This window comes from Chamaea fasciata, unplaced genomic scaffold (assembly GCF_029207755.1).
Source record: "Chamaea fasciata isolate MVZ Bird 193981 ecotype frontalis unplaced genomic scaffold, bChaFas1.0.hap1 SCAF_3, whole genome shotgun sequence".
NCBI lineage: Eukaryota > Metazoa > Chordata > Aves > Passeriformes > Sylviidae > Chamaea > Chamaea fasciata.
In genome coordinates, this window is record NW_027094088.1 from 107,292,400 (window position 1) to 107,316,676 (window position 24,277).

General features: G+C 44.7%; 2 protein-coding genes across 4 annotated transcripts in view; one reads left to right on the forward strand and one right to left on the reverse strand.

Moving 5' to 3' along the window:
- The first annotated feature begins 352 nt into the window (after positions 1–352).
- Positions 353–9,760, forward strand: FAM228B (family with sequence similarity 228 member B). 2 transcript variants are annotated; one of them, XM_066180014.1, is made up of 6 exons: positions 353–900; positions 3,058–3,162; positions 5,117–5,188; positions 5,854–6,051; positions 8,167–8,253; positions 8,629–9,760. In XM_066180014.1, the coding sequence occupies exons 2-6, from the start codon at positions 3,070–3,072 to the stop codon at positions 8,845–8,847; spliced, it is 669 nt and encodes a 222-aa protein (XP_066036111.1). In that variant the 5' UTR covers positions 353–900; positions 3,058–3,069; the 3' UTR covers positions 8,848–9,760. The 2 variants fall into 2 exon arrangements, with proteins under 2 accessions (XP_066036111.1, XP_066036112.1); XM_066180015.1 differs by having other exon boundaries at positions 8,167–8,245.
- Positions 9,761–10,580: 820 nt separating this feature from the next.
- ITSN2 (intersectin 2) overlaps positions 10,581–24,277 on the reverse strand; it is a 66,369-nt gene continuing 52,672 nt past the window's right edge. For both annotated transcript variants that reach the window (XM_066180011.1, XM_066180012.1), the window contains exons 28-38: positions 17,869–17,990; positions 16,922–17,028; positions 16,104–16,287; positions 15,430–15,528; positions 15,102–15,269; positions 14,036–14,248; positions 13,181–13,302; positions 12,577–12,659; positions 12,344–12,427; positions 11,888–12,061; positions 10,581–10,764 (exon numbers count right to left, since the gene is read on the reverse strand). In XM_066180011.1, coding sequence (XP_066036108.1) covers positions 10,607–10,764; positions 11,888–12,061; positions 12,344–12,427; positions 12,577–12,659; positions 13,181–13,302; positions 14,036–14,248; positions 15,102–15,269; positions 15,430–15,528; positions 16,104–16,287; positions 16,922–17,028; positions 17,869–17,990 — 1,514 coding nt within the window. In that variant the 3' untranslated portion in view covers positions 10,581–10,606. The remainder of the gene's footprint in view (positions 10,765–11,887; positions 12,062–12,343; positions 12,428–12,576; positions 12,660–13,180; positions 13,303–14,035; positions 14,249–15,101; positions 15,270–15,429; positions 15,529–16,103; positions 16,288–16,921; positions 17,029–17,868; positions 17,991–24,277) is intronic.

Sequence of the window (24,277 nt, forward strand, 5' to 3'; positions counted from 1 at the left end):
CGGGAGCTCGCGCGTTGGGGTTGCCATGGCAGTGCGGGACGCTGCGCGGCCGAGCGCGGAGGGATCCGGCCGTGCCTCCGCCCCGTCTGTCTTCGGGGCCAGATCAGGACTGCCGTCACGCTGTCCCCACGGGTTTCTGTGTCCCTGTCCCCACGGGTAGCCGGGTCCCTGTCCCCACGGGCGGCTTCTCTTCACCCCGAGATGCTGTGGGTGATGGGTGAGGGATTATTTTTTTTCGGCGGAAGGTCATGGAGGCGCGGTGCGCCTGCTGTGAGGGGCAGCCAAGGCGGGCTAAGGCGCCATTTCCCCTCAGCGCGGGGCGGGGGGGCGGCTTTGGCTTGTGCTACAGCCCTGTCCCGCCGCCCCTGGGGCTGTGTTCACCATCCCCAGTGAACGACTCCGGCACGGGGGTGGTGGGTGTGGATCTTTGCTGCTCGCCTCCTCTTCCCTGGGGCCTGCGGGACCCGCCTCAGGACCGGGCACAGTGCGGGGCAAGCCGGGACCGGAGGGAGCTCGGCCTTTCCCTTTCGCCGGCCTTTATCTCATCGCTGCCTTCGAAGTGCAGGGCCAGGCTAGGACCCTCCGGGCATATACGCGTTACCTGTTAGCTCAGCATTCACAGAGCTGCCCTGCTCGCACCAGAGACTGGTTCTCTTACCGTTCTTTGTCCTGCTCCTGAGGCAAGGAGAGGAGACCAAGGCTCCAGTAAAGGCAGCCTGCTATGCTTCTGCAGAGTGCCATCCGTGCAGTGACACGTGAGCCTACATGGCTGAATGGGATTTTGAGAGGACTGAGACATGTGTGAGGCTGCTTTTATTTGTTACAGAGTGAATAAAATGCGTTTCTTCAAAGCTGCTGCAAAACCTCGTGTTTGGGCACAGCGAGTGTGACTTTTAGCAGGTGGGTGTTTGGGGAAGAACCTGAGGAAAGAAGAGAAGAAACCTGTCTTTAAAACTTACTGTTACAGAGCTACACTGCTGACAGCACAGAAGGATGCCTGTTTATCTAGCAAGGATTTTTAGGCATGGTTATTCTCAGGTTTAATCATCACAGAATGGTTTGGATTGGAAGAGACCTTAAAGATCATCTTGTTCCAACTCTCTGCCATGGGCAGGGACACCTTCCCCCAGACCAGGTTGCTCCAAGCCCCATCCAGCCTGGCCTTGGACACTTCCAGGGGTTTGGCACAGTGAAACAAATTCCCTAATACAGAACAGCCAACCTGCTCATGGGATTTGGCATCCGCAAACTGCAACTGCTAGATTGACTAAATACTTGTTTTATCCACTCAGATTCTGGAAATCCTTTACTCTATTTCTGTCTAAGCCTGTGATTAAACCTGTAGTTTCAAGACCTGAAAAACAGCTGCTGTCTCAGATCAGTGAGCCCTGCCTTTGCAGGGAGGAGGGTTGGCATCTCCTAGCAAGAATCCAAAAAAAGCAGAAAAAGAAAGGATTAAGATTCAGTAGCAGCTTTGGTTGTGAAGATGGGGAGAGGGGGGGGAATCTGCAGCTAGAGTCTTTACCACTTGTGGGTTCCTGAAGGCAGATTGCTGCAGAGGCAGATTTTCCGTGTTTGCTCTGTTTTGTCTCTCCTGGGGTGCCCAGGGGAGATAAAATTCTCTGAGAAGGTCAAAATTCTCAGAGGAGGTCAAAATTCTCTGAGGAGGTCAAACACCTCCTCTGCTTTGTGCTCAGTCTTTCTTTGTGAGGTGGACCGAGTCTTAAGGCTAGCTACTAAAAATAGATAGAAAGGGGAGTAATTGTTGGGGTTTTACTTGTTTTACAAGCTTAGAAATATTAAAATATGTATTTTCCTGAAGCTTGTCCAGGGATTTACAGCATCCCTATCTCAGAAGAACAAAAGTGCTTGGAGTTGAAGTAAATCTGTAAATGATGGCATGACACAGGAGCCTGTGGCACCTATGCATGTAGGGGGGATATATTGCTCACAGGAAGGTGTGGTGCATTTGTCTGATGCCAAATCTGTATCATGTGCGGAAGATTCGGAAATACCCCAGCAGATCTTTTTTTGTCAGTGCACAAGAGCAGGGAATATGAAATGAGGCAAATAAAGATATAGATCACAGACTTTACTTTGAATTGATGGTAAGAAATTTGAATCTGCATTCCAAAGAGGTAAGTTGGGAGTCAGATATTGTCACTAAAGTGCTGGATAGGATAGAAGAAACTTAAGTGTTGTCTTCTACAAAGAAATGTTATCTTCTGTGAATACCCAGATTCTTTGCAGATTCTTTTAACTACATACTGCAAAAAATAATTGAATATCAGATTTTTATTTTATTTTTTTTTATATATAACTGAAAGATCTGTCTGAAGACTTGGGGTCAGTATCTCTGCAGAAATAACCTTTGCTTTTGTTCCATTCTTTACCTAAGTAATGTTGTGAATCCATTGTTTCCAGGAAGCAGTGTGTCTCCAGTGAATCTGAAATGAACAGGGGTTTAATTGGAGGGTCCTGTAAAGGGCATTTTGCCTCTGTGGTTCCACTGTCTCTTGTTATAAATCAACCCAGATATCCTGATGCACATACAAGAGAGAACATGGAATTTTCTGACTGGAGCTGAGTTATCACTTCAGCAGAAGCTTCATCTGGTAGAACTAACTTTAAAAACCAATAAAATGTAGCCATCCCTGGAGTGGGATGTGCCAGTTACTTGAAAGGGACTTTTATGTGTTTGAAAAAGGCACAAAGGAAAGAAGTAATAGTCTAGAGGTGAAATTTGATAGCTCTGAAATGTTTCCAAAGCTGACAGGCATTTTCAAATAATGTGTCAATCACTGTTCCTTGAAACAAAAAGTACTGTCCATGGTGTGTGGAGATGGGGACAGTCCCACCAGAGGCAGTATCTGACTGTAAACCTGATACTTCATCTCTCTGTTTTACTTACTGTGACAGGAAAATGCTGCAGGTATCAGCAGCTAGTAGTCCTTTAGAGATCTGTTTCATTGATTAGTAGGAATTGTAAGAAAATTTAGTTTTTGCTGTTTATACAATAGTTTGACATGGTTTTGACAGTTCTGTTGTTTTTCCCAGACTAATCCAACCATGGGTAGTGTGAATAGCTCAGAGGGTCCCTGGCTACAAAGATTTGCAAATGGGAAACCTGTGAGAAAACCCAAGCGACAACAGCCTTGGAAGGTGAGTGACCCCCAGCATTCCTGCAGCTGTAGGCTCTGCTGTGAGGAACACAGGATCTGTAACTTGGATCCCAGGTGTGTAACTGGCTCCTGTACTGGAACTGGCCACCCAATCCCACTGAAATCCTGACAGTGTTTTCTGGTCTGTCTGTGCTCCCAGACTTCATCCCTGGCCTGTGCCTGAACTCATCTGTGAGCCCTGAGCAGGAGCTTTGTGCTTTGTGCTTCAGTCTGTCCCTCCTCAGAAATGGGTGTTGCAGTTGTGTTACTTGTTAACCATTCCATCCCAGTTTGTAGCTTGGTTGTAGAACCTGGATGAGAACCTGATCTCTGTAAAGCTGGTTGTCTTTTTATGCAGACCTTCTCCTTTCCTTAGATTTATCCAGAGGTTCTCCTCAGCACCAGCAGAGTGGCACAGCAGACATTTTTGGAAGGAAAATATTGCCAAAAGTTGGCCAACACAGATGGAAGGGCTTCTGTTGCATGAAGTTGTGAGTGGAGGAATGAAACGGAAGTTATGAAGGGAAGAATGAAAAACTGTTACTTGCAAAGTTCAGTAAAATCTGAGAGGTGTTTGTCATGGAGAAGGAGAACAAAGAATTCTGATAATAGCAACAGATTCAGTGGGTTTTATTGAGCTTTTGCATCCTTTTAAGACAGCTTTATTGAATTATTTGCAGTTTGGTGTGTGGAAAAGTTTCCTATAAAACCTGAAACAAGCTTGTGACTAGTTAGAATCACAGACTCATGGGAACAGCCCAGGCTGGAAGGGACCTTGGAAGATCATCTGTTCCAGCCTTTCATGGGAAAGATACACCAAATGAGGGTATCCAGCTCCCTGTCCAATTGCACCTTGAAAACCTTCAGTGATGGGGACTCCAACACATCCCTGGGGAAGTTGAGCAGTGAGTTGTGAGTTTTTTACCTCACTATAAAAATTCTTTCTTGTATTGATATGAAACCTCTGCCAATGCAACTTGTGCAGCTTACCCACAGCTTGTTTCCGTGCTGTGGCTTCTGGTGAAGTGAGAGCCTCCATCCTCTCTGTAGCTGCCCTGTAAGTAGTGCTGTGATGAGGCTGCCCCTGGGCTGCTCTTTTCCTGGGAGAAGAGACTTCTTTCCTTCAGTCAAAGGACATCCAACTCCTTTGGTTCTTAAGGATTCTTCACAAATGTATCATCCTGAAGGAAAACTCTTCTCCTGTTCACCAGTGATGGTTCTTAGCTGGAGTGAGGGCCATGTCTTTGTGCTGCTGTTACAGTTCTGGCTTTAGAAAGGATCTGTGACAATGTGAAGTAAATTCATCAGGCATAAGACAACATACCAGTTGTTTCAAATAGTAGGATGAAAGGGTCTTAAAACATGCCAGAAATTTAGATTTCCTCTTTCTCATTTGTGTTTGGTGTAATTTTTAATACTTTTCGTCTCTTCCTTGCCTGCCCTGATGTGTGATGTCCTGCTCATCTCAGTGTAATAAACCTTTAGGAGTGTGGGGCTGGTCAGCAGGGCCAAGGCAGACATGACTGAAAACAACACTGTCAACTGGAATTAGAAATCAATACTAAGCACAGGGAGAAGCAGGCTAATATTCCATTCTATGCATAAAATGCATTCCATCCCCAAATGATCGATTTTGCCTGCACTCCTTGTCTGGAGTGCAGGAGTTAAGGAGCCACGTTGGGCACAGGTGAGAAACAGTGGCCAGGAGGAAGTGGTGTTTGGCTGTGGTGAGGAGCAGCCAAGGGGGCCTGAGCATGTACACTCCAGTTCTTCCAATGCTTTTCTGTTGCTACTTAACCCAGCTGTTCAGAGCAAATCTTGCAAGGATTTACCAGCTGGGTGGTGGTATAATGTGCCTTTAATCACAACACCAGTAATTATTTTGAATTCAAAAGTAAAACTCCTACTCTAAGTCCTGTCTTCACCTCACGTGGGCTTTTTTCATGTTTTGTTAGGCAGCACCTGATCAAAGCCGAGACATCATTGCTTCAGTTCAGTGCATCTTGGACAGAGAAAATTTTGTGAGGGTAAGAAGTGGTACCTCTTTTCTCATTTGCTGGGTGTTTTCCTGCATGTCAGTATTTTTAGTTCCTAAATAGTGATTCACAGGAAAATGTAAATTGCCTGTATTCTTGAAAAACTAATTTAGAATTATGAGCTTCTGATCTTTTCAGTCTCCTCTGGATAGGACGGAAGTAGTAACCCTAAATGTGAATCCCAGGTGACTTGAGCTGCCTGTTTGCACCTAGTATTTGTTCTGTGGGTGTGGTAATTGGTGACAGGGATGCTGCGTCCAAAGGGCAGGAGGGCTGTTGTGATGTAACTCAGCAGATTGGCAGTGCTGCAGGGAAGGTCCTTCTGCTGCCTGTCTTGCACAGTCTGGTGCTTGCAGCCCCCTGCTCTGCAGTGATTCCAGCTCAATAGCCTGATGGGAAAAAGTGAGTCATTTTCTGCCAATCTTGCACCACAGCTTCAAAAAGTAAGGGTCTGAATGCCAGAGCTCTTGAAAGGGCAAGCTTGGAAACAAGTGGTGGGAAGTGGAGAGAGGGAGGAGCAGAAGGAAGGGCTGGAAAACAGGTGCCTTGGAGCAGTGAGCAGTCAGGTCAGCCAAGCTGCAAACCTTCACCTGTGGAATCTTTACTGTCATTGGCCAATCGTTTATATGGTTTTTATTTTCTATTTCTTACTTAAGGAGGTGGACAGATATTTGAGGCACAGTGATTTCCTAGATCTGAGAAACACAGAGCTTCTGTACAAAAAATATCTTGAGGATGTTTCAGAGCCGTTTATGCAGAAAATTAAGGACCAAATGGACAGCCAGTCACGGGAAGAAGTGCAGAAAAGGCTACAAGAACAATTCTCTCAATATTTAAACTACTCGACAAAGAAGGTATCAATGAGAAGCACATTTCTGTCATGGAGAGGGTTGTATACAGAAGATTGTGGACAAGATCAGGGGTTTAGCTGTTATTTCCTGTCTGTTGATAACCTGGAGTTCAGATGTACCTTGCCTGTAACTTACTTTTCCCAAGGACTTCTGTACTGGTGATGTTACAACTGTGTACATTCGCCAGCAGCTATGAACAGCAGCATTGCTCTGTGCAGTGAGCATGTGCTGGGCTCTGAATATGATGAGACATCTTGTTGAGGTGTGTTTCCCTCTGTGGGCTGGATCATTTAGTGGGAAAACTTGGAGCTCTGTCAGCTGAAACCAGAGGCTGAGTGAGCAGGGAGTGGGCTGCACCCTCATGTCTCAGTTCAGCTGAGTTCAGCTACAGCACTACTGCACTCTGTTGGCACAGCATGAGTGAAACGATTTTGTGGCCTTGGATGCTACTGATCAAGTTTCATAAAAGGAAAAATATGGGAGCAGGGAGATACAAACAATTTTGTTAAGTCTGCATGCAGGTTATGGATCCAGCTTAGGGATTTTGTAGTTCCGTGTGTTTCAGTATTCACAAAAATTGCAAAATCGCAAATTGCAGTCACTGGAGAAAATACTTGTTAGTTAATTTCACACCACTCATGAGTATCAGATCCCACAACTAAACTTTCTGCATCTCAGAAATGGAAAAAAAGGAAAAAAAAAGAGAAAAATAAAAGCAGTTATGTAATCTGCCACAAAAATACTACTTTATGAGAGCAGGCAGTTGCTGTCAGTGGAAAGCCACTGCATGGTGGAGTCCTGAGACTGTAAACAAGCTATTCATCCAGAAATGAAAATATCATGGGAGCTGTATTGTTTTAAAGGGACCAAACTACCTTTTTCAAAGCCCTGATGTGACAGACCCATGCATTTAAACTGCATGGAATGACCAAGAGCTGAAGCAGTCCTACTGCTGAAGCAGTCCTGTAGGCTGTATTGGGTGTACTGTACATATCGAGGTCTGCAGCAGTCCATCTTGCAAGCTGCTCTGCCAGCTCAGGAGTTTGCTGGGTGTCCTCCAGAAGCAATGGCTGATGTGTTGGGATGTGTCCTTCTGCCTGAAGGGGAGCAGCAGCACCAGTGAGCAGCTTCTGCCTTTTCTCCTTGCTCTGTGGTGCCAGGTGTGTCACCAACACACCTGAAAAGCAGGCTGAGGCCCTTCATATTTACAGGACAACTTACTTGCGTAAGTTTGCATTAATCATGTAGCATATGATAAATTTTGCAGAACTTGAGACACTTGTGTGGATTAGTTAATGTGGTTTATTCTGGATGTGTTTTCCCTTCCCTCCCTTCTTTTTGCCTCCCTTCTTTTTGCCCCTTTTCTTTTGCTCTCTTCTTTTTGCTCTCTTCTTTGCTCTGCTGTCAGGCTTCTCCATCACCTGTGGCAGGGTTGTTGATGAGTTGGAGCTGTGGCCTGGACCATGAGGTGTGGGTTCAGGTCTTTATTCCAATGTATAGACGGAAAGGCCAGCTCATGAACCCAGACTTGGAGCTGGCATCTTGCAGACCAGTGACCTGCCTAAGGCTGTGGCTAGTGAGGGCTCACTCACTCCTGTTTTTTCTTTTCTTTTTAATATCTGTTTTGCTGAAATCACAGAGTATTTTGAGTTGGGAGAGACCCAGAAGGATCATCAAGTCCAACTCTTAAGTGAGTGGCCCATTCTGGGATCAAACCCACAACCTTGGTGTTATTAGCACCATGCTCTGACCAACTGAGCCAATCTCAGGGCTTCCTTCTCTGGAAAAAATTTTCCAATAAAAAATAAAAAAACATTGTCTTGACTGTCCTAGCTAAGGTTAGCATTTTAGCCTGTAATTATTTCTGGATGCTTCAACAAATAATTTATTATGTATATATACCTGTGATAAGTTAAAATGGATGGAGGAATTTTCCTGTTACAGTTCAATCACTTTCTTTCTGAGGTGCAGTGTATGAAAATTTGGAAATTCTTCTTTCAACCACCTCTGGTGCTGTGTTATGCTGTGCCTGGCTCTGTCCCACCCAGGCTGGCTGCTCTCACTGTTGTAACCACCAATATCTTCTGAGACCTGACCCAGTACCTGCTTCTCCCCCAGGGCTATGTGTTTTTGGATGATTATGACCCATCAGAGTATGATCCATTCTTCAGAAGACGTGCACAGACTGCTGGAAGATGTGAGGAGGTTTGGGGTCCCACTTTGACCTGCAGGAAGTTAACAGAGCGTGTCACTGATGTGCTGCTGGGGGGCTGCTCTAGAGGAGCACATTCTAGTTCTGCTAACTCACTCCTACTGCATTTAAGGGTGTTTGAACATGGTTTTCACCAGGAACACAGTCTGGATCTATACTAAGCCCAGTTTTTGAGGCACAGTAGCAATGGCAGGGGGCAGTTTGTTTTCCTCATTTCAAATCCATTGTGGCAGCAACGAGGGTGTCCTGTCTAAGGAGGGTAGGGGAGTTCCCAGGAAAGCTCAGTGTGTGCTGTGTAGAAGGAAATAATCTGACAGCTCAGCTGATCTTTACAGAAGTGTGGCAACAGTTTTTCCTTTTCTTTAAAGGATGGAAGTCATCAACCAGCACAACGACAGAGAGAGCCAATGATCATCTGGCCCCCAACTGACCACAGCAGCCAGCACAGCCACCAAAGGTGCCCCTTACAAAATGCACTGCCAAAGCAAGTGAGAACAGGCCAGGTCTTTGGGCAAACTGCAATAAACTTGTCGTCTCAAACATGTAGTCCTGAAATGCTGTTACACAGCAGCCAAAGAAATGTCTGAGATGCTGCTCCTCTTCTTGCCAGATCCAGTTCAATCCTCTACATGCCAAAACCTGCTATTTTAGGAGGTTTAACTTGGGCTGAGCTCAATAAAGACAGTGCTGGTGCTCTCTCCTGGAGACAGTGTCCAAGCAGTAAATCAAACTTTTAATGTACATTATAGGTGTTTTGAGAAGGCAGGAAATAAATAGGGGAGAGGAGATGGGAAGTGATGCACAAAACATCTGGTGCTTTTTGGAGAGCTGGTGCTGAGCAGCAGCTGCTGCCAGTGCCCTCAGACCTGTCCCTCTCCTGTGCCAATGCAGTCCCATCTCCCTGCTGCTGTGGCTGCTCAGCAGCTCTGGGCTCCGAGCCTGGAAACAGGATTTTCTCTGTCCTCCAAACGCCCATTGTACAGATACAATCTCGCATGTGTTGCCAAGAGTAGAGTTTTATTTAGGATTAGAAATACTGAACCACAGAAAACTGTTAAATGTAACAGAGGTTGACTCAGTAACAGGAGGGTGCACAGATGGCGACTGGGTGGGAAACCGCCAGACTTCAGGAGGAATTTCTGCACCCGTGGAAAACAAGGGCACAGGCTGCTCAAACTGCATGCTGTGCTTCTGCAACAAAGCAGTTTAAAGGAGGCAGTAAAATGGTTACAATGTATCAAATATTTATAAACAAACTTTCTTTTTTTTTAACCATCCCTGATTTGGTGCCAAGAGAAAGATTTTTTCTTTCAACCAGTTCATTTTACAGGTTTATAATGGGGTGACAGTTCCCCAGAGCAAACCTTTTAAGCTTGTAATAAACTTTCCTTGAACAAATCCTATAAGTTTTTCTCATTCATTCACATTCCCCTGTACAATAAAATATACTTTTTTTTAAAATCACTATGGATCAATAAACATCTGTAGACAAATTAATAAACTTATATTTTACTCTCTATATACATGTTGGCAATGTCAAAGTTTCAAGATTCACATGGAGGTCTGCAAGACCAAGGAAATGTACACAAATAACTTATATTTAGGAAAAAAACCAAAGAGCTGAAGAGTATTTTGCCACATTGTTGTGGGTCACAGTATTTAAAATATTTTTTCTAGTTCTTCTTCACAACCACATTGTCTCAGCAGAAAATGATAAATCAAACTGAAGCAGAAAGAAAAATCAAGTAGCAGTTACTGATTCCAGTGCAGAACTAAAGTCAAGTAAAGAACTACATTTGATTCTTGCAAGAATATACAATATATTGGAGACTTCTCCAGTGCTAAGGCTTCTTCAGCATTTAACCGTTAAAACTATCATCCTGAGATGGGAAAATTCCAGTGGATATCACTTTTAAGATTTCAAATGGAATGATTCTAGTGCTGAGCATAAACCATTCCTCAGTCTGTCTTTCAGACTAAGTGGTAAAATATACAAACAGCTTGGTGCCACATTTCTAAGTAATACTTTTTATGGCCCTGAAAATGGAAATATTGGCATCCAAACCCAAGATATTCCAACATAATAAAAAGGCACTGAGCTATAGTACTGTATTTACAGTAACATCTGTGTTTGCATAGATCAACAACAACTCGCAACACTGCAAGGAACTAAGCACAACCAGGAACTAAGAGGAAATACAGAAGCAGCAGGAATTCTTGCTTAACAACCAGCATGGGACAAGGAATCTTTTACCAAAAGATGTTCAGGCTGTCAGCTTCAGTTGTCCTTCATAAATTTAAAAAAAAAAAAAAAAAAAAAAAAAAAAAAAAAAAAAAAAAGTGTTCTTAGAGGAGTGTTTTCTGATCAAAGAGCTGCAGGTCAAAGCGCACCCACACTTCTCCTGTTGGAACTTCATGCAGCAGTAAGTGTTTAGTTGTGGGGCCTTTGCTCTCTTGTTCTGTTCTGATTTTTGCTACTGGAACTTCAGTACGGCCCAGAAAATCTGTTAGGCAAATGAATAAGGAATTTCATTAGGCAAAGATATTGACCTTAGAAAATCTGAGTGAGTCAGGTTAATGCAATGCTGTGGGGTACATGCTCAGTTCCAGAGCACCACTCCCAGGCTTCCAGTTGAATTGGACCCCAGCCCTGTCTGAACCACCCAGCAGTGACAAAAAAGGGCCTTTTTAGAAGAGAACAATGCTGTGGAATTAGGATGTCACAGTTTGAGCTAAGGGTTTTAAAAATACTCTTAGAAAATACCCTTTCAGAAAAACAATTTCAAGTGTTCTTCAGTTTGAGAGCTGGCTGGTCAGAGTTAGGTGATGGAGCTTGTTTACAGATCAACTGAGGTGCTCAAAGACATAAAAAAATCAACCAATTTGGCTCAGCCAACTTCTAATTATGTCTATACAGAATGCTTTTCACAAGAACAATGACATTTAACAATTACTGCTACTAGTAGGTTTACAATCCTATTCAGAAATCATACATCTTCTGTGTTGCTATTTCTTACATGACATCTTTGTGTGTGTGTGTGCATTAAAAGTTTCACCACGGACTGAAAGACAAGACTCAGCTGTCCAGCTGGGAGAGGCAGCCAGCCAAACTCACATTAACTCACAGGAGAAAAGACCGAGCTATGGTTACACAAAAGGTATCTCAGGTCAAGGCAGTTCCCTGTAAGCTTGCAATAATTGACTGTGTGTCAGAGCCCTGAAAAAGCACTTAACCTTTTAGAGAATATGAGAAGCAACTGACTGCCAAAAACGTGCTCAGTTTCCAAGCAACAAGAAAGCTAATCAAGCTGTTGCTGTGAAAATATAACCCAGGACCTTATTTTTCAGCATCTATCATGAGTAGAATTTCTGCTTTCAACTTGTCTGTCTCCTCAGTCTGACGAGAAAATAATTCTGTGTCTGATACAAAAGCCAGACTGGGATCAAATCTCACTGTCTGGAGTTACTGGCTCTGGAAGGCTATTGAACCTCCTGAGTACTCAGGCATTGTTTTTACCCAACATTTCTCAGGCAGCAGTCAGACCTACAGGCTCTTGAAACTGCTGCTGAGGAACTGGGTACCTCAGCTAACAAAAAAGCAATCTTTGCCTAAATATTCACACTTACCATCAGGTGAGAACTGATCCCTGTCAAACATGGTGATACACAGGACATCCTGATACAGATCCTTGATGAAGAACTGGCAGTTGAAGTTCCACTTAGGATTCAGGGTGTCCTGCAGGGTCCTGGTAGTGTAGCTCTGTGAGCCCATGCTGATCTCACAGTATGGGTTGCTCTTTCCTAAACACAGAACAGGGAGTGAAACCCCTCTGCAGTGCAGAACTGCCCCCTCCATCTGGACACACATCAATGCTGCTACCAGGAAGTGTGGATCAGGCAATCCCTATATCCCAGAGTAGCACAAAGCTGGTTCTTCACTCGTTGCTCTGAAGCTAAAGAATGACTATTTCACACAGAAACTGCAGACCAACCACAGTGTTTCCTAAATGACCAACTCCTCTCAGCAAGCCTTTCCAAATGTTACAGGAATATAAGTGCTCTGAGACTGTTTCCCTCACTTACCATTGGGCTTACAGGCCTTTAGTTCCGTTGCTTCAATCACGTGCACCATCAAGCGTCCTATTCCTGAGGTTTTCTGTGAACGAGCTGGGAACAAAGAGGTCAGAAATGAACAGACTGGTTGGAACTGTAAGAACTGGCAATACATCTGAAGAAGGAGACACTGGCATCCTCCAGGAAATGCCATGCCCTTGTATCCAGGTGCATGAGAGGGAAATACAGAACTCAGTGGGTACCTTGATAAGCCTTTTCACGTTTCTTCTTCTCCGTTTCAATGTATTGCTCTGATGCCGCTTTGATTTTCTGGACCCAGGCAGTCCTGCAAAGAGCAATCCCTACAGTCAGGGTCATCCCACAGGCAGCAAAATCTTCAGTGACTCTGCCCCACTCTCTTTTCCCATTCCCCCCTCCCTAAGTTTTAGAGGCGTCACAAATTAAGTCAGTTCATGGACTAAGGCAATGGAGTTTTTGGATTTAATCTTATGCTACATTCCAAATCAGCCTAAATAAATGGACGTGGAGCTGCTGTTTTATTAAAGACTGCTGGGTCACATTAAAGACTGCCCAGGACTGGGGAAGAGTCCTATGGAATGCTGGACTTTGATACAACTGAAACATCAAGGAGCAGCAGATGTGGCTGGATGCCACTGCAAGAGCTGCTGCAGAAGCAGAACAAAATCAGAGAGAACTTTTCATTCAAATGAGAGTCAAGTGAGTTTATTTCCTGACCAAGAGACAGCTCTGTTCCTGAGCTCAGAGCCCCCATGTCTGCTCATTGGAAACACAGCCTGCAGCATCAGTGAACAAGTTTAAGCTCAGATTTGCATTTTCACTACTCACCGCTCGTTAATGTTGTCAGTTCTAAGTGTGTAAACTCTGTCAATGTGTGATATGTGGAAAACTGGCTCATCACTTGAAGGGTCTGTGGGCAGCTTCACGAGGACTTCATTAAGGAAAACGGGCTGAAAGAAAAGCAGATGCCACTGTGGCAGCATCACCTTGTGACAATAGGCAGAAACTCTATAAGCATGTTTAAATGCACTGTTTTACTGTAGGGAAAATGAAAGTCATAGGACACAGGACAAACAATGAGATCACTGTGTAAAGGATGCAAGAAAGGGCTGAGAGAAAAACTACTCTGGTGATTCACCCCATTCTGTTTTCCCAGGCAAAGTGCTTTGTGAAAGGTGCAGGGGTGTGCAAGCAGCGCTGCAGTGTGGAGCTTGGAAATCCTCCTGAGAGGAATCTCTCAGGTTCTCTGTGGGAAAGCAGCCCTGATGTCTTAACTTATGTCTCCAGTTTCAGAATCTTGAGAACACACTCTGTGTGGGCAAAGAGACTAAAACTTTGCACCTTCTACTGTTTTCTGAAGGACAGGAATTTTCTTGTGGATGCAGGAGCCTGTGCAAACTGAAATCAAAGCTCCTGCTTGTGAACACCCCACTCAGCTGTTCAGGCATGATGCTACTTCTGCCCGTTCCCCTCAAAGGGGACCGAAGTGTTTGTTAAACCAAGATACAGAAGTCTGTCCTTTTCTGGTACTAAGTCAATGTCATTTGTGCAGTTGTTTTCCAGAACGTGCCCATGTGACAGCAAAAGGAGTCACACAGCTAATCCCAGGGGGAGAGCAGATCCCTCATCAGAAGCCAAGACCTACTGTACCAACATGACCATGGAGCACCTTGACTCACTCACCATTTTGTACATCTTGAACTGGGAGTTGGATTTGGGGCTGAACAGTTTATCGGATCCGGAAGACACAAACTGTTTAACCATGTAGGTGAGCAGCAGGAAGTCATTGAAAAGGAATCCATACAGCTCCTTACTGCTCTTGGCCTTGTAGAGCTTCCCACTGTGCAGGAGCTTCCGTGGTCCCAAGCAGTTTGTGAGGGAGTTGAACACAGGTTGCTGGGAAGAGACAAAACCCATTAACAGCAGCAAGTCTGTGCAGACATCAGCTCCCGCTCCTCTTCACCATGGAGACTGACCAAGCTGCTGAAAATTCTCTTCTGTTTTGTTTAATGAATTCCATTGTAAGTGAAGAGAAGGGAACTGTCTGTGATCGGCCATGGCCACAGCACAACTCCCATCTCAGAGGAGATTTAAGCTTTACCAAAAACACACAGAGGGATGACCAGATGGAGGCATTTACTGCATGGCCACTTCTGTGTTGTTCAGAAGCTGTGTTTAAGAAGAGGCTGCACAGGCTGCAGTCAGGTCACCTCTTACAAGTGATTAGGTGATGGAACCAGGACAGACCTTCTGGGTCTGTCAAGCCCTGGTTCCCTATGCAGTGCAGAACTGTCTTGCACACCTCAGTTTGAAGGCTGTCCTGAAAGGTACAGGAGCTCGAATACCACATATCCTTGAGGATCTGGCACCGAGGGCTGCTGTTCCCTTCCTGCTTGAAGGAAAACCCTGGCAAACACACACTAAGTGAAATCTTCCATAGTAACACCTGACTTAGCCCAGTGGCAGCATGATGAGGAGTTCAGAGAGGAGTTATTTCTGTCTGTTTAATGGTCCAAATGGTATCAGTTTTTAAGCTGATAAATCCAAGATTTCTCTGCCACTACAGTCATGCAAAAAAAGTGGTTCATCACATTATGGCTATGAGTAGAATTCAATAAAAGCTTTCCTGCCTAGAGCTCAGCAGTGGATCATGTTCCAATAAGGGAAGTGAGCAAGGACTCCCATTCCCTTGCCAGCCTTGCTGAAATGACTGAAAAGCCTCAGCCCTGCAGAGCATCAGTGCAGGTACCTCAGCAAGGCCCTCACACTGGACGTGGGCCTGGATCCATTCCAGCCTGTCTGAGTTCTCCTTCTCACGCACACCCTCGTTGACCTGGGAGCACAACTCCTCTGCGCGCTCCAGGGCGAGCCGCAGGTTACTGTGATCCGGGTGGTTCTCCGGAGTGTTCTCTAGAATCTGGCGTGGATGAAAGAGGGGAGAAGACAAGATAAAAACAGAGGTAAGCACAGATGCCTGTCAGAGAAATCCCCATAAAGGGACAAGCCTTTATCTTGGCTTTTGCTATGGAGATCAAACTCAAAGCATTCCCCTACCAAACCTGACTTGGGGTACTCACACTCTTTATGAGCAGAGGGTAGCGCGTTATCCTTTGCATGGGTTTCAGGAGGAAGCTGGAGAGGGGCATTCCTTTGCAGCGAGGGTCCAGGGCAAGTTTCTGTGGTGCAACCCAGAGATTTTGCAGAGACATTGCATTAGTCATCAGGAAACAGCATCACGGACACTGAATACTGAAAATTCTCTGATCAGATTGATTTTTCCAGGCATTCTAAGAGATCTTGGATCTTTTCAGTAAGTGAACACTACTTGTATCTAGAACAAACAGGAAGGCTGGCAGTGTCATTGCACCCAGATGCTTTGCCAGCATAAATCACAGGGTCATTGTTCATGCAGAATCCTTACATTCAAAACTGTTCCAGCTTTTATTTTGACACCACAGCCTCCACAAAGGTTAAAAAAGAGCAAAACGATGAAAGAAACAAATGCCTGATGTCAAGTGTTGTGACAATTTTCCTTTCATGGCCTGAGTAAATTAGCTAGAGAGAAGGACAGTGTTATAAATAAAGAGCACACACAGTGTTAGCCATGGTCGCCATGTACATACACCTTGGAAGCTTCTTGGCTATTTCTGCAGGATTTTACTCTTGTGGGTTATTTTGATGTGGTTGATGCCAGTTAGATGGGCTTCTGTCACTGAGGAAAGGAGAAGGCACAAAAGCTACTGAATCATACCTTTAAGTAGTCTTTGAAATCAGCATCTTCATCAGTTTTCTGCTGCAGCAGGGAGGCTCCGTTGAGCTGGCAGCTGCAGAAGCGGATGTAGGCCTGCATGTGGGACAGCTCAGCTGCCAGGATGTCCCCGAGCATCTGCACCGGCATCTTCTCACCGCCCGTCTTCTTACGCACCCGCAAGGCTCTGCAGACGAGGAAAGACATCACCATCCAACTTTGCTGCCGGGTCTGCCAGGCCTAAACCACAACCCTGACAGATCCACCTCTGAAAGGACACAAACCTGGCAGGTGAATTTCCTTACACAGCACAGGCACTTCCAGCAGGTGCCCGAGTTCTGCCTGAAACCCCAGGAGGTCACCGACACAACACCCTGAGCTGAACAGTCTCCCTGATGGGGTCTGGGGGAACTGGGACTTTCCTTTGAGGTTTCTGGGACAATCAGCATCAATCTATACATTCAACCAGCATCTCATTCAGTGAATTACTAGCCACTGTATCTTTCTGAAGATTGTTTTTAGAGAAGAAAAGGTTGTTTTGCAGAAACTGGGAAGAAAAGCTCCCATGTATATACTTTTGTGTAGGGTCTGTTTCTGAGGTATTACAGCAGAGGTACATTTGTCCTTGCTTTTATTTCTCCCTCTCTCTTATTACAGCTCCTTTTGAAGCAGTCTGACTGCATTTAGCTGTTCTGAATGCAAGCATGCACAGGAAATAATCAGCAAGGATAGAATATTGACTGTAAACCCAGCAAACTTCCCGGGGAAAAAAATGATGGAATAATGAAAAGGAAAATGTATGACTGCATGTAAGTACTCACTTCAGTAACTTTGTATTTGACATGATGAGTTCCTTCCAGTTAACAAAGATCAGCCCCATTTCTCCTTCAGTGAGACAGCCTGAATCAGCCATTGGTTTTTGGAAAACCTGCAGCCAAAAAATGAGTGATTCTTCAGAGAACAGAAACAGCTCAGCCTCTTGCTTAGCCCAGCAATAGCTTTTTTTGACTGGTCAGTGTCTAATTTCTCAGCAGTTAAAAGCAATTCTTTATTAGCATTTGTGACAGCTGTTTCCCCTGAGCGTGTGACCCCATTCTGACACCGGCATCAGCACTTGCAAAGGCAAGGACAAGCACTGGGACCTGCAGGCTGGCAGCTCAGCAGAAGAGCATTCCTGTGATTGCAGAGTCAATCACTGCACAAATTACACCCAGGCACTGCTCCTCTCCCCTGACCCAGAGCACTCAGAACTACAGCTGCTCTCAGGGGCCCTCAGCACCTCATCCCTGGGGAACACAGCACTCCTGTGACTCGACTGTTTAACGTCTGCCGCTTCACCACACCACTGTTCTGTACAGAGAGGTCAAGTTGGACGCCCAAGAGCACTTAATGCTGGCCTGTCCCTGCCCTGCTAAGGGAGGTGGTCTTGCTTTCAGAAATAGAACTGGGGACAAGGCAGGTGATAAGCTTTTATGGTGCTTTTACAGCTCTGTGCAGCTCTGCTCAACAGCTGGCCCCAGCCCATCATCTTTTTACTGAGCCCAAACACCTAAGAACAGGATTTGGAAAACAGGAAGGTCTTTGTAAGCGGATGGGTTTCACAAAGTGGTGCTTTTGCCTGGTGAGCAACACATTTCACTGGAAAGGGAGGTGCCCACACACCTTTCTTCCTCCATCATCTCACAGTTCATAAGAATCCCTTTATTGTTATTAATCCGTTTTGAGGCGTTCTTTTTCCAAATGCATTTTCACATCCAAGACATCTCACCTCTACGACGAGCTGCAGATCATCCATGTACTTTTCTTCTGTCTGAATGAGCTCATGAATGTAGCCCTGCCTTTTCCTTTCCATGGGCTGCATGGTGTCAAGGCTCTGGAGATCAGCACACCCTGCAGGACGGAAGTCAGGAGTTTAGATCCCACTCAAGGCATCAAATCTGATAAATTAACAGAATTGCACCAGCATTCATCTGTCTATGGCTCAGACTATACAGGCACTGGTAAACCCTCTCTGCAGCAGCAGCAGTGGGTTTTAAGATCAGGCGGTGTAGCAATCAACCCCCTCCCGTCTTTGTGTCACTTTTCAGTCTATCACCTTATTATTTCTTTGAACACCCCTTGTACTGTGATGCAGAGTAAATGTTCCTGACTTCTTGCCACTCCATTTGTCTCATAACTTTTCTCATCTCTTCTGCGACACTGATTTGAAACCGTGATTTCTTCCTACCTTGAGCAACGTCTTTTTAGACTTGATCTTAAAGGTCTTTTCCTACCTTAATGATTCTATGATTCTAAGTTGTCTTTTGTGAGATGAAGTAGTAGAAAATGTGTGTGGTCCTGACTTAGGACATTGCACCTTTAATCCCCATCCCATTTCTGAAGTTCTCTGCCTTAGTTATTAATTTATGATACAAACCACCACTACAGATTTGTAAAGCTGTAACACATAACATTTTAGTTGTGTAACTTCACAGCTGCACAACTTTTTTTTTTTTTTTTTCTCAAGATAAGCTGGAAATATATTGAATTATTTTTATGCATCAAGGATGAAGAATCAAAATCATGCACAGGAACACACCAACAGTCAATGACACAAACCCCAAGTTTCTGTCAGAACATGCAGCCCCTGCAGCTTCACACAACTCTATCTCTACTGGATGTTAGTAAACAAGACAACAGTGTTCAAACTTTAGTAACCAAACCAAAAACTGGTAAAACCAGAGTGGTGAATGAGTTTAGGTGGCTAAAGGAGAGCACGGAAAGTCAATCTTAGCCCTCTGTCAGCCATCACACAGCAGAGTATTGCAAAGCAGCAGGGTGGGGGAAAAGGGAAAAAAAAGGAACAATTACAGATCCTTTGAGAACATCCATCTATGGCTGGATGTGATGGCATCGGATTGCATTACCAGGTGAACGGTGGGTTTTGCAGGAGAGCAGAAAGGACATCCCAGGGACTCTCTTAGATCCGGCAGTTCTAGAGGAATGACACTTCATGAAGGTTTACAGGAGTTGTGAAAGGCAGAATGACCTACAGCAGGAAGGGCTGCGTCTCCCTCGTCACCCTGACACTCCTGCCACAAAAGGATGTGACTATTCACTGCCAAGGTACAGATCTGCTCATGGGAAGGTGAGTTGGTAATAAATTTGACGGGAAAAAAACAAGAAACACTAAACATTAGGCTGCACTTGATGTGACAGTGGCCTAATGGGAACCTCAGAGGCTCCTGAGCTTCCGGCTACACCGGCATCAAGGTGCTCTGAAAGAGCAGCTGTCAGCAGAAGAGAAACTCTTGCCAAGTGAAATTTTAGGACACCGTAACAAAGAAACCCTTTGAAAAACACAAAGAAGTAAAACAGCAAAGACAACAGCGAGACTGAAAATCAGGACTTTTCAGTTCTGTTCTGCACCCTAAGGAGGATCACAGATCTTAAGCTTTCTGACAAGGTTTGAAAAAACACCACTTTTTAGAAGAGATAAGGGATGGCAGCTCTTCTGATCACACAGAATACTCCTTCTGGCCGTAGTTATCCCCAAAGCTACAACCAGGCCAAAATTAGATGAGAAAAAGGAGTAAAGGTACAGATAAAAGTGATTCTCGCTAAGTTTGATGTCTTAGTCCATTGAGACAGTCTGTGGCCAATGTGCTACTTTTGGATTCTTATGTCACTCTTCATTCTGTCCAGGACTGAGTTTAAGCCCACCTGGTTACTAAGACATGAAATTTTAGGATAATCCAAGGACTTTCACAGTAACCAAGCATTAACTGTCCAGATTTGGAAGTCTCACCTTTGGCCAGTGGCTCCCTTTTCTACTGCAAGGTGCACTCCTGTGACAGAAGCAGGACTGAACCTCCTGTTGGCTTGTGTCCCAGCTGCTGGAACAACCCACATGCTGGGATTTGGGTGTCTCATGCTGGCCACTGAAAGTTGGGGCCAAGCCTGGGAGAGAAATGGGCCTTTTTTATGCATTAAAATAGATTTGATTTATAAATTTGTTATCAGATGCAAAAATGCAGCTACATTAACTGGATGCTGGGCTAACCTTGTGTTTAGACTGTCAGCTTCTGGGATGAAGGGACAAATGCTACTTTATATTTAGTATTTTATATAATTTTATTTAAACACCAGTGTTTACTAGTGAAAACACTCCCAATTTTGATAGGTCTGATGCTACTAGCATAAAAACACATTATGCAATCCCCATATTTGATTTTAGAGGGTGAATTCAGGCATTTGAGTCTGAAGGGAAAAACAAAAACTAAAAAGAGAATAAACCAGCCTAATGAGTGCATTGCCAAAGCTTTTCCTAAGTGGCCACAGCAACCCATGGGCTTACTGGTGCTGAAAGGGTGGAGCTACATCTCTACCCCTTCTCCTCCCACATTGCTGTTCCCTCCCTTCCTTGCATCAATTCTGGCACTTATCTGACTCCCTGCTCACATGCTGGCAGCAAACAAATCCCAAGGGGAGAAAACGAAAACAGCAGTTTTCTGCTGGTTTAACAGCCAGGAATGTACATAGAAGCAGTAAAACTGCCTTGTTTGGCAGCAGAAAGCTCCTGGCTTGGCTTCCTTCTGGTGAAACTTCATCCCAAGCTCCCCAGTCAGCTCAGGAAGAGCAGTGGGATTTCTGGGAGTGTCTGTAGCAAGGAATTGTGGCTCCTCACCTGCTCTGCTGACCAAGAAGGATACCTGTCCTCTGGAGGGGAAGCCAACCTGCCTCCCAAGAGCAGGCAATGCCAGGCTTTCAGCCAGCCTGGGGCACAGCCTGCCCAGCTCCCTCTCCAGAACATTCACCAGAGCGAGCTGGGGCTGTCTGGAACCTTGGAAACTCGGGGCACAGCAACACAGAGATGCCTACACTGACTATGGTGCCCTCTGGGCTAAATCCTGTTCTTGGAGCTGAGGAAACAGCTGCCAGGGTAAAACAACCTGGAGAGTTTATAAACAGGAAATCCCAGTCTCTGAAGTTGTATTTAAAATTATACTTTCCAAATATACTGAACAAGGAGTATTTTCTCCTACTAATGTAACTACTCCTGCATAAACACTACTGAATTTCACAGTGAAAAGATGTTCTCCTTGCAGGAGATTCAAGGCCCTGAAAAACGTGGGAGGCTAGGGAAGAAAACCTTCCCAATTACTGATTTTTGCCTATGAGCACATTCAAGGGGAAGAGGGAGAGTTTCTGAAGAAAGGAAATCCTCCAATGAAAGATGAGTAACACCTACCACTACCTTCCCAACAGACTTCCCCTCTCAACGGACTGGGGGAAAAAAGCCATTAAAAGCGACAGCTCTGAGAAGACATCTCAGCTGTCCAACAGGAGCTCAGGCACTCATCTGGAAGGATGTAGCTACACACCAGACGCACTCACTGCTTTGGGTGACCAATGAAGACTATTTAGGGATAGAGAAGATGTTTAGATTTGATATTAGGAAAAAAATTCTTCATTGAAACGGTTATAAAGCATTGGAACAGGCTGCCCAGGGAAGTGGCGGCGCCACCAAGTGTTAAAAAACATATTGATGTGGCATTTTGGGATGTGGTTTATTGGTGCTGGGTTAATGATTGGACTTGATGATCTTAAAGGTCTTTTCCAACCTTAATGAATCTATGATTCTATATAAAATGCTTTTAAAAAGGAAATATTTTGGTTTGTTTAGGTGTTTTTTTGGAGGGGGTTGTTTATTTGTTTTAATTGTTTGTTTGACTCTGAAGCCAGCTGACACGGCCGGGAAAAACAGGTAAGAGTTGGGGGTTTTCCTGCCTCCATTTTCCCAGCCTGCCATAGAAAGGCCACAGGCCCCCTTAGGGACCATGGGCTGGCATTAGCACAGTCCCTTCAGTACAGCCAGAGAGCAGCTGATGGCACTGGGGGACACCACCACAGCCAGGTGCCAGCTCTGCAGGCACACACAGGGCTGATGCACTTGGGACACACTCCTGTCACTCCTGGAGCCACCAGCAGCCTCTGAAATCCACAAAAGGAACTAATCCAAGAAATCTGCTACTGTGGAAAAGACAGTTTCCATCAGGCCCTGGGAGAAATAATAAAAACTTTTATCCCATCTCCCCTAATCAGTAAACACAGGATACTGTGCTACAACAGAGGAAATTAATGAATCAATTTTCAAGAGGTAAAATGCAAAATCAAGTCACTCCATCACAGGTGACACAACGCTCATTCCGAGCTATTCAGCTGGGAACAAAATCCTCCCCAGATGGACAAAAAACCACAACAGACAGACTAGATCCTTTTATGTGTCCCTTTAATAAAATACATTTGCATAGTTATCTTACAACTTTGCTCAAATCCAAAGGTGAACAATTGCCTCATGCTAAGCACAGCCTGCATTCGCGTGTCTCAACAACCGTCCCCACACGTGACACTCAAGCTGAGGAAGGACAAGGAGGGCTTTTAAGGCAGCACACACCAGAACACAGCAGAGTTTTATTGGTTCATTACACTGAAGTAGCAGGACCCGACAGCAGCTCCCGCTGCAGGCCAAAGAGTGTCGGCATTCCTACGAGCAGACTTATTTACAGGTGTTTCCAACCCCGCCCAGGAGAATCACACAGGGATACAATCTGACAAAGCACTGAGATGGCAGAAATGTTCAGTGACCAGAGGGAGACGTTTCAGTTATTAGTGTGCAACTTTCTGATGGAGCTTTGTGCCTTCTGCTCCTGACTGCACCCTTAACCATGTGGAGAAAGCACTTTGGATGCTCCCAGCCCTCTCCACCACGGGCTCCTCACACACCCAGCCCTGCCTCTGGTCCCAGTGGTGACACAAGACCTTCCTGTGTGGATCCAGCTCTGGATCAGGAACTAGGCTTGTGTTAAACCAGGCTTCTGTAGTTTGTTAGTCCATTATGCAAACCAGACAGTTACAGAAATAGCGTTTTGGTACCCGTTCCTGTGCATTTACAGCACTGTTTGGTTCTCACCCCAGTGACACCAGGGCCCCTATTCTCTGCTGGCCCACAGGAAACAACATTTAGCAAGTACCACACTACAGGCAACAGCAAACAGCCTATTTTGTTTCCCAGGTTGGCTTCAGGTTTACTTTTTAATCTTGTGTGGCTCTCAGCAATATTTATACCCTCAGCGTTTGCCTGGGAACCATGAGTTCAACGAAGGATTCTATTTTCCACCGCCAACCTTTTTCACCCAAATAAGGGCGATTTTATTTGACTCACTGGGCTGACCTGCTGAACTCAACCCTGTGGTCTTTAATCAACAAAGGGGTGGATTGCACGCAACCAGAGAAAAAGTAGCATTTTTAAAAGTACAAGTCTGATTTAAACTCAACTTCCAATAGCCACACTGCTTCATTGATACAGAATATTATTTAAAATAATCCTGCTGTAAATACATCCTTGGCATAGCCTTTCCTTTGGATGATCTGATGTGTGTATCCAACTCTTTCTGCACCACTGTGCAGGAGAGGAGAGCTCTCAGGCAACTGTGCTGGAGCTGTGCTAGGCAGACTTTTGCAGGACAGATAAATACTGAAGGCAGGGACTAAGTCTCTCTCAATCAGCATTATTAAGTGTGTTTTTATTATTATTATATTTATTATTACACTTAAAGAGAATTTAGAATGTACTCAGGTAATACTGAAACATGAAAAGATAGCCGTGAAAGCACAAAATGCTTCACTTCAATACTCTTCAGTTCAGACTTAGAGGCAGCAGTTTCAATGATTATCAATGCTCATACCTACACAGCAACATAGGGCTACCTGTGGGAAACTTTGCCAACAGTACTGTAATCTCCAAACGTATCAGTAAAAAAACAAAAACCAAAAACAAAACCAAAAGAGTAGAATGCCAGTTGGTTTTTGAAAATTCCATGTAAGTATATCCTCAAATACCTCGGTGAGGATGTGAAGTTATTTTTAATTTTTCAAAGACAAATAGTAGTAATCTGGCAGTCAAGGAAAACTGACTGAACATTGATTGTCACTGTGGTTCAAATCCCACTGGTTAACAGTGCCTTTTTGCCTTTTAGAAATGATGTAATTTAGAAGATCACCTAATTCTTAGACTACAGTAAGTGACTGCTCAATGCCACTGGTGCAGCACAACACATTTCAGCCTGTAGTAAACAGGCTTTCCAAGACAAATTCAGAGAAGGCAATTCTGGGTGAGTAGTGTATTTTAGTAGAAA

Excerpts from the sequence above, each read along its gene's own strand:
- FAM228B (XM_066180014.1), top strand. The coding sequence starts at position 3,070 with ATGGGTAGTGTGAATAGCTCAGAGGGTCCCTGGCTACAAAGATTTGCA. Across the intron at positions 6,052-8,166 it reads TAAACTACTCGACAAAGAAG|GGCTATGTGTTTTTGGATGA; the intron begins GTATCAATGAGA and ends CTTCTCCCCCAG. Across the intron at positions 8,254-8,628 it reads CTGCTGGAAGATGTGAGGAG|GATGGAAGTCATCAACCAGC; the intron begins GTTTGGGGTCCC and ends TTTTCTTTAAAG.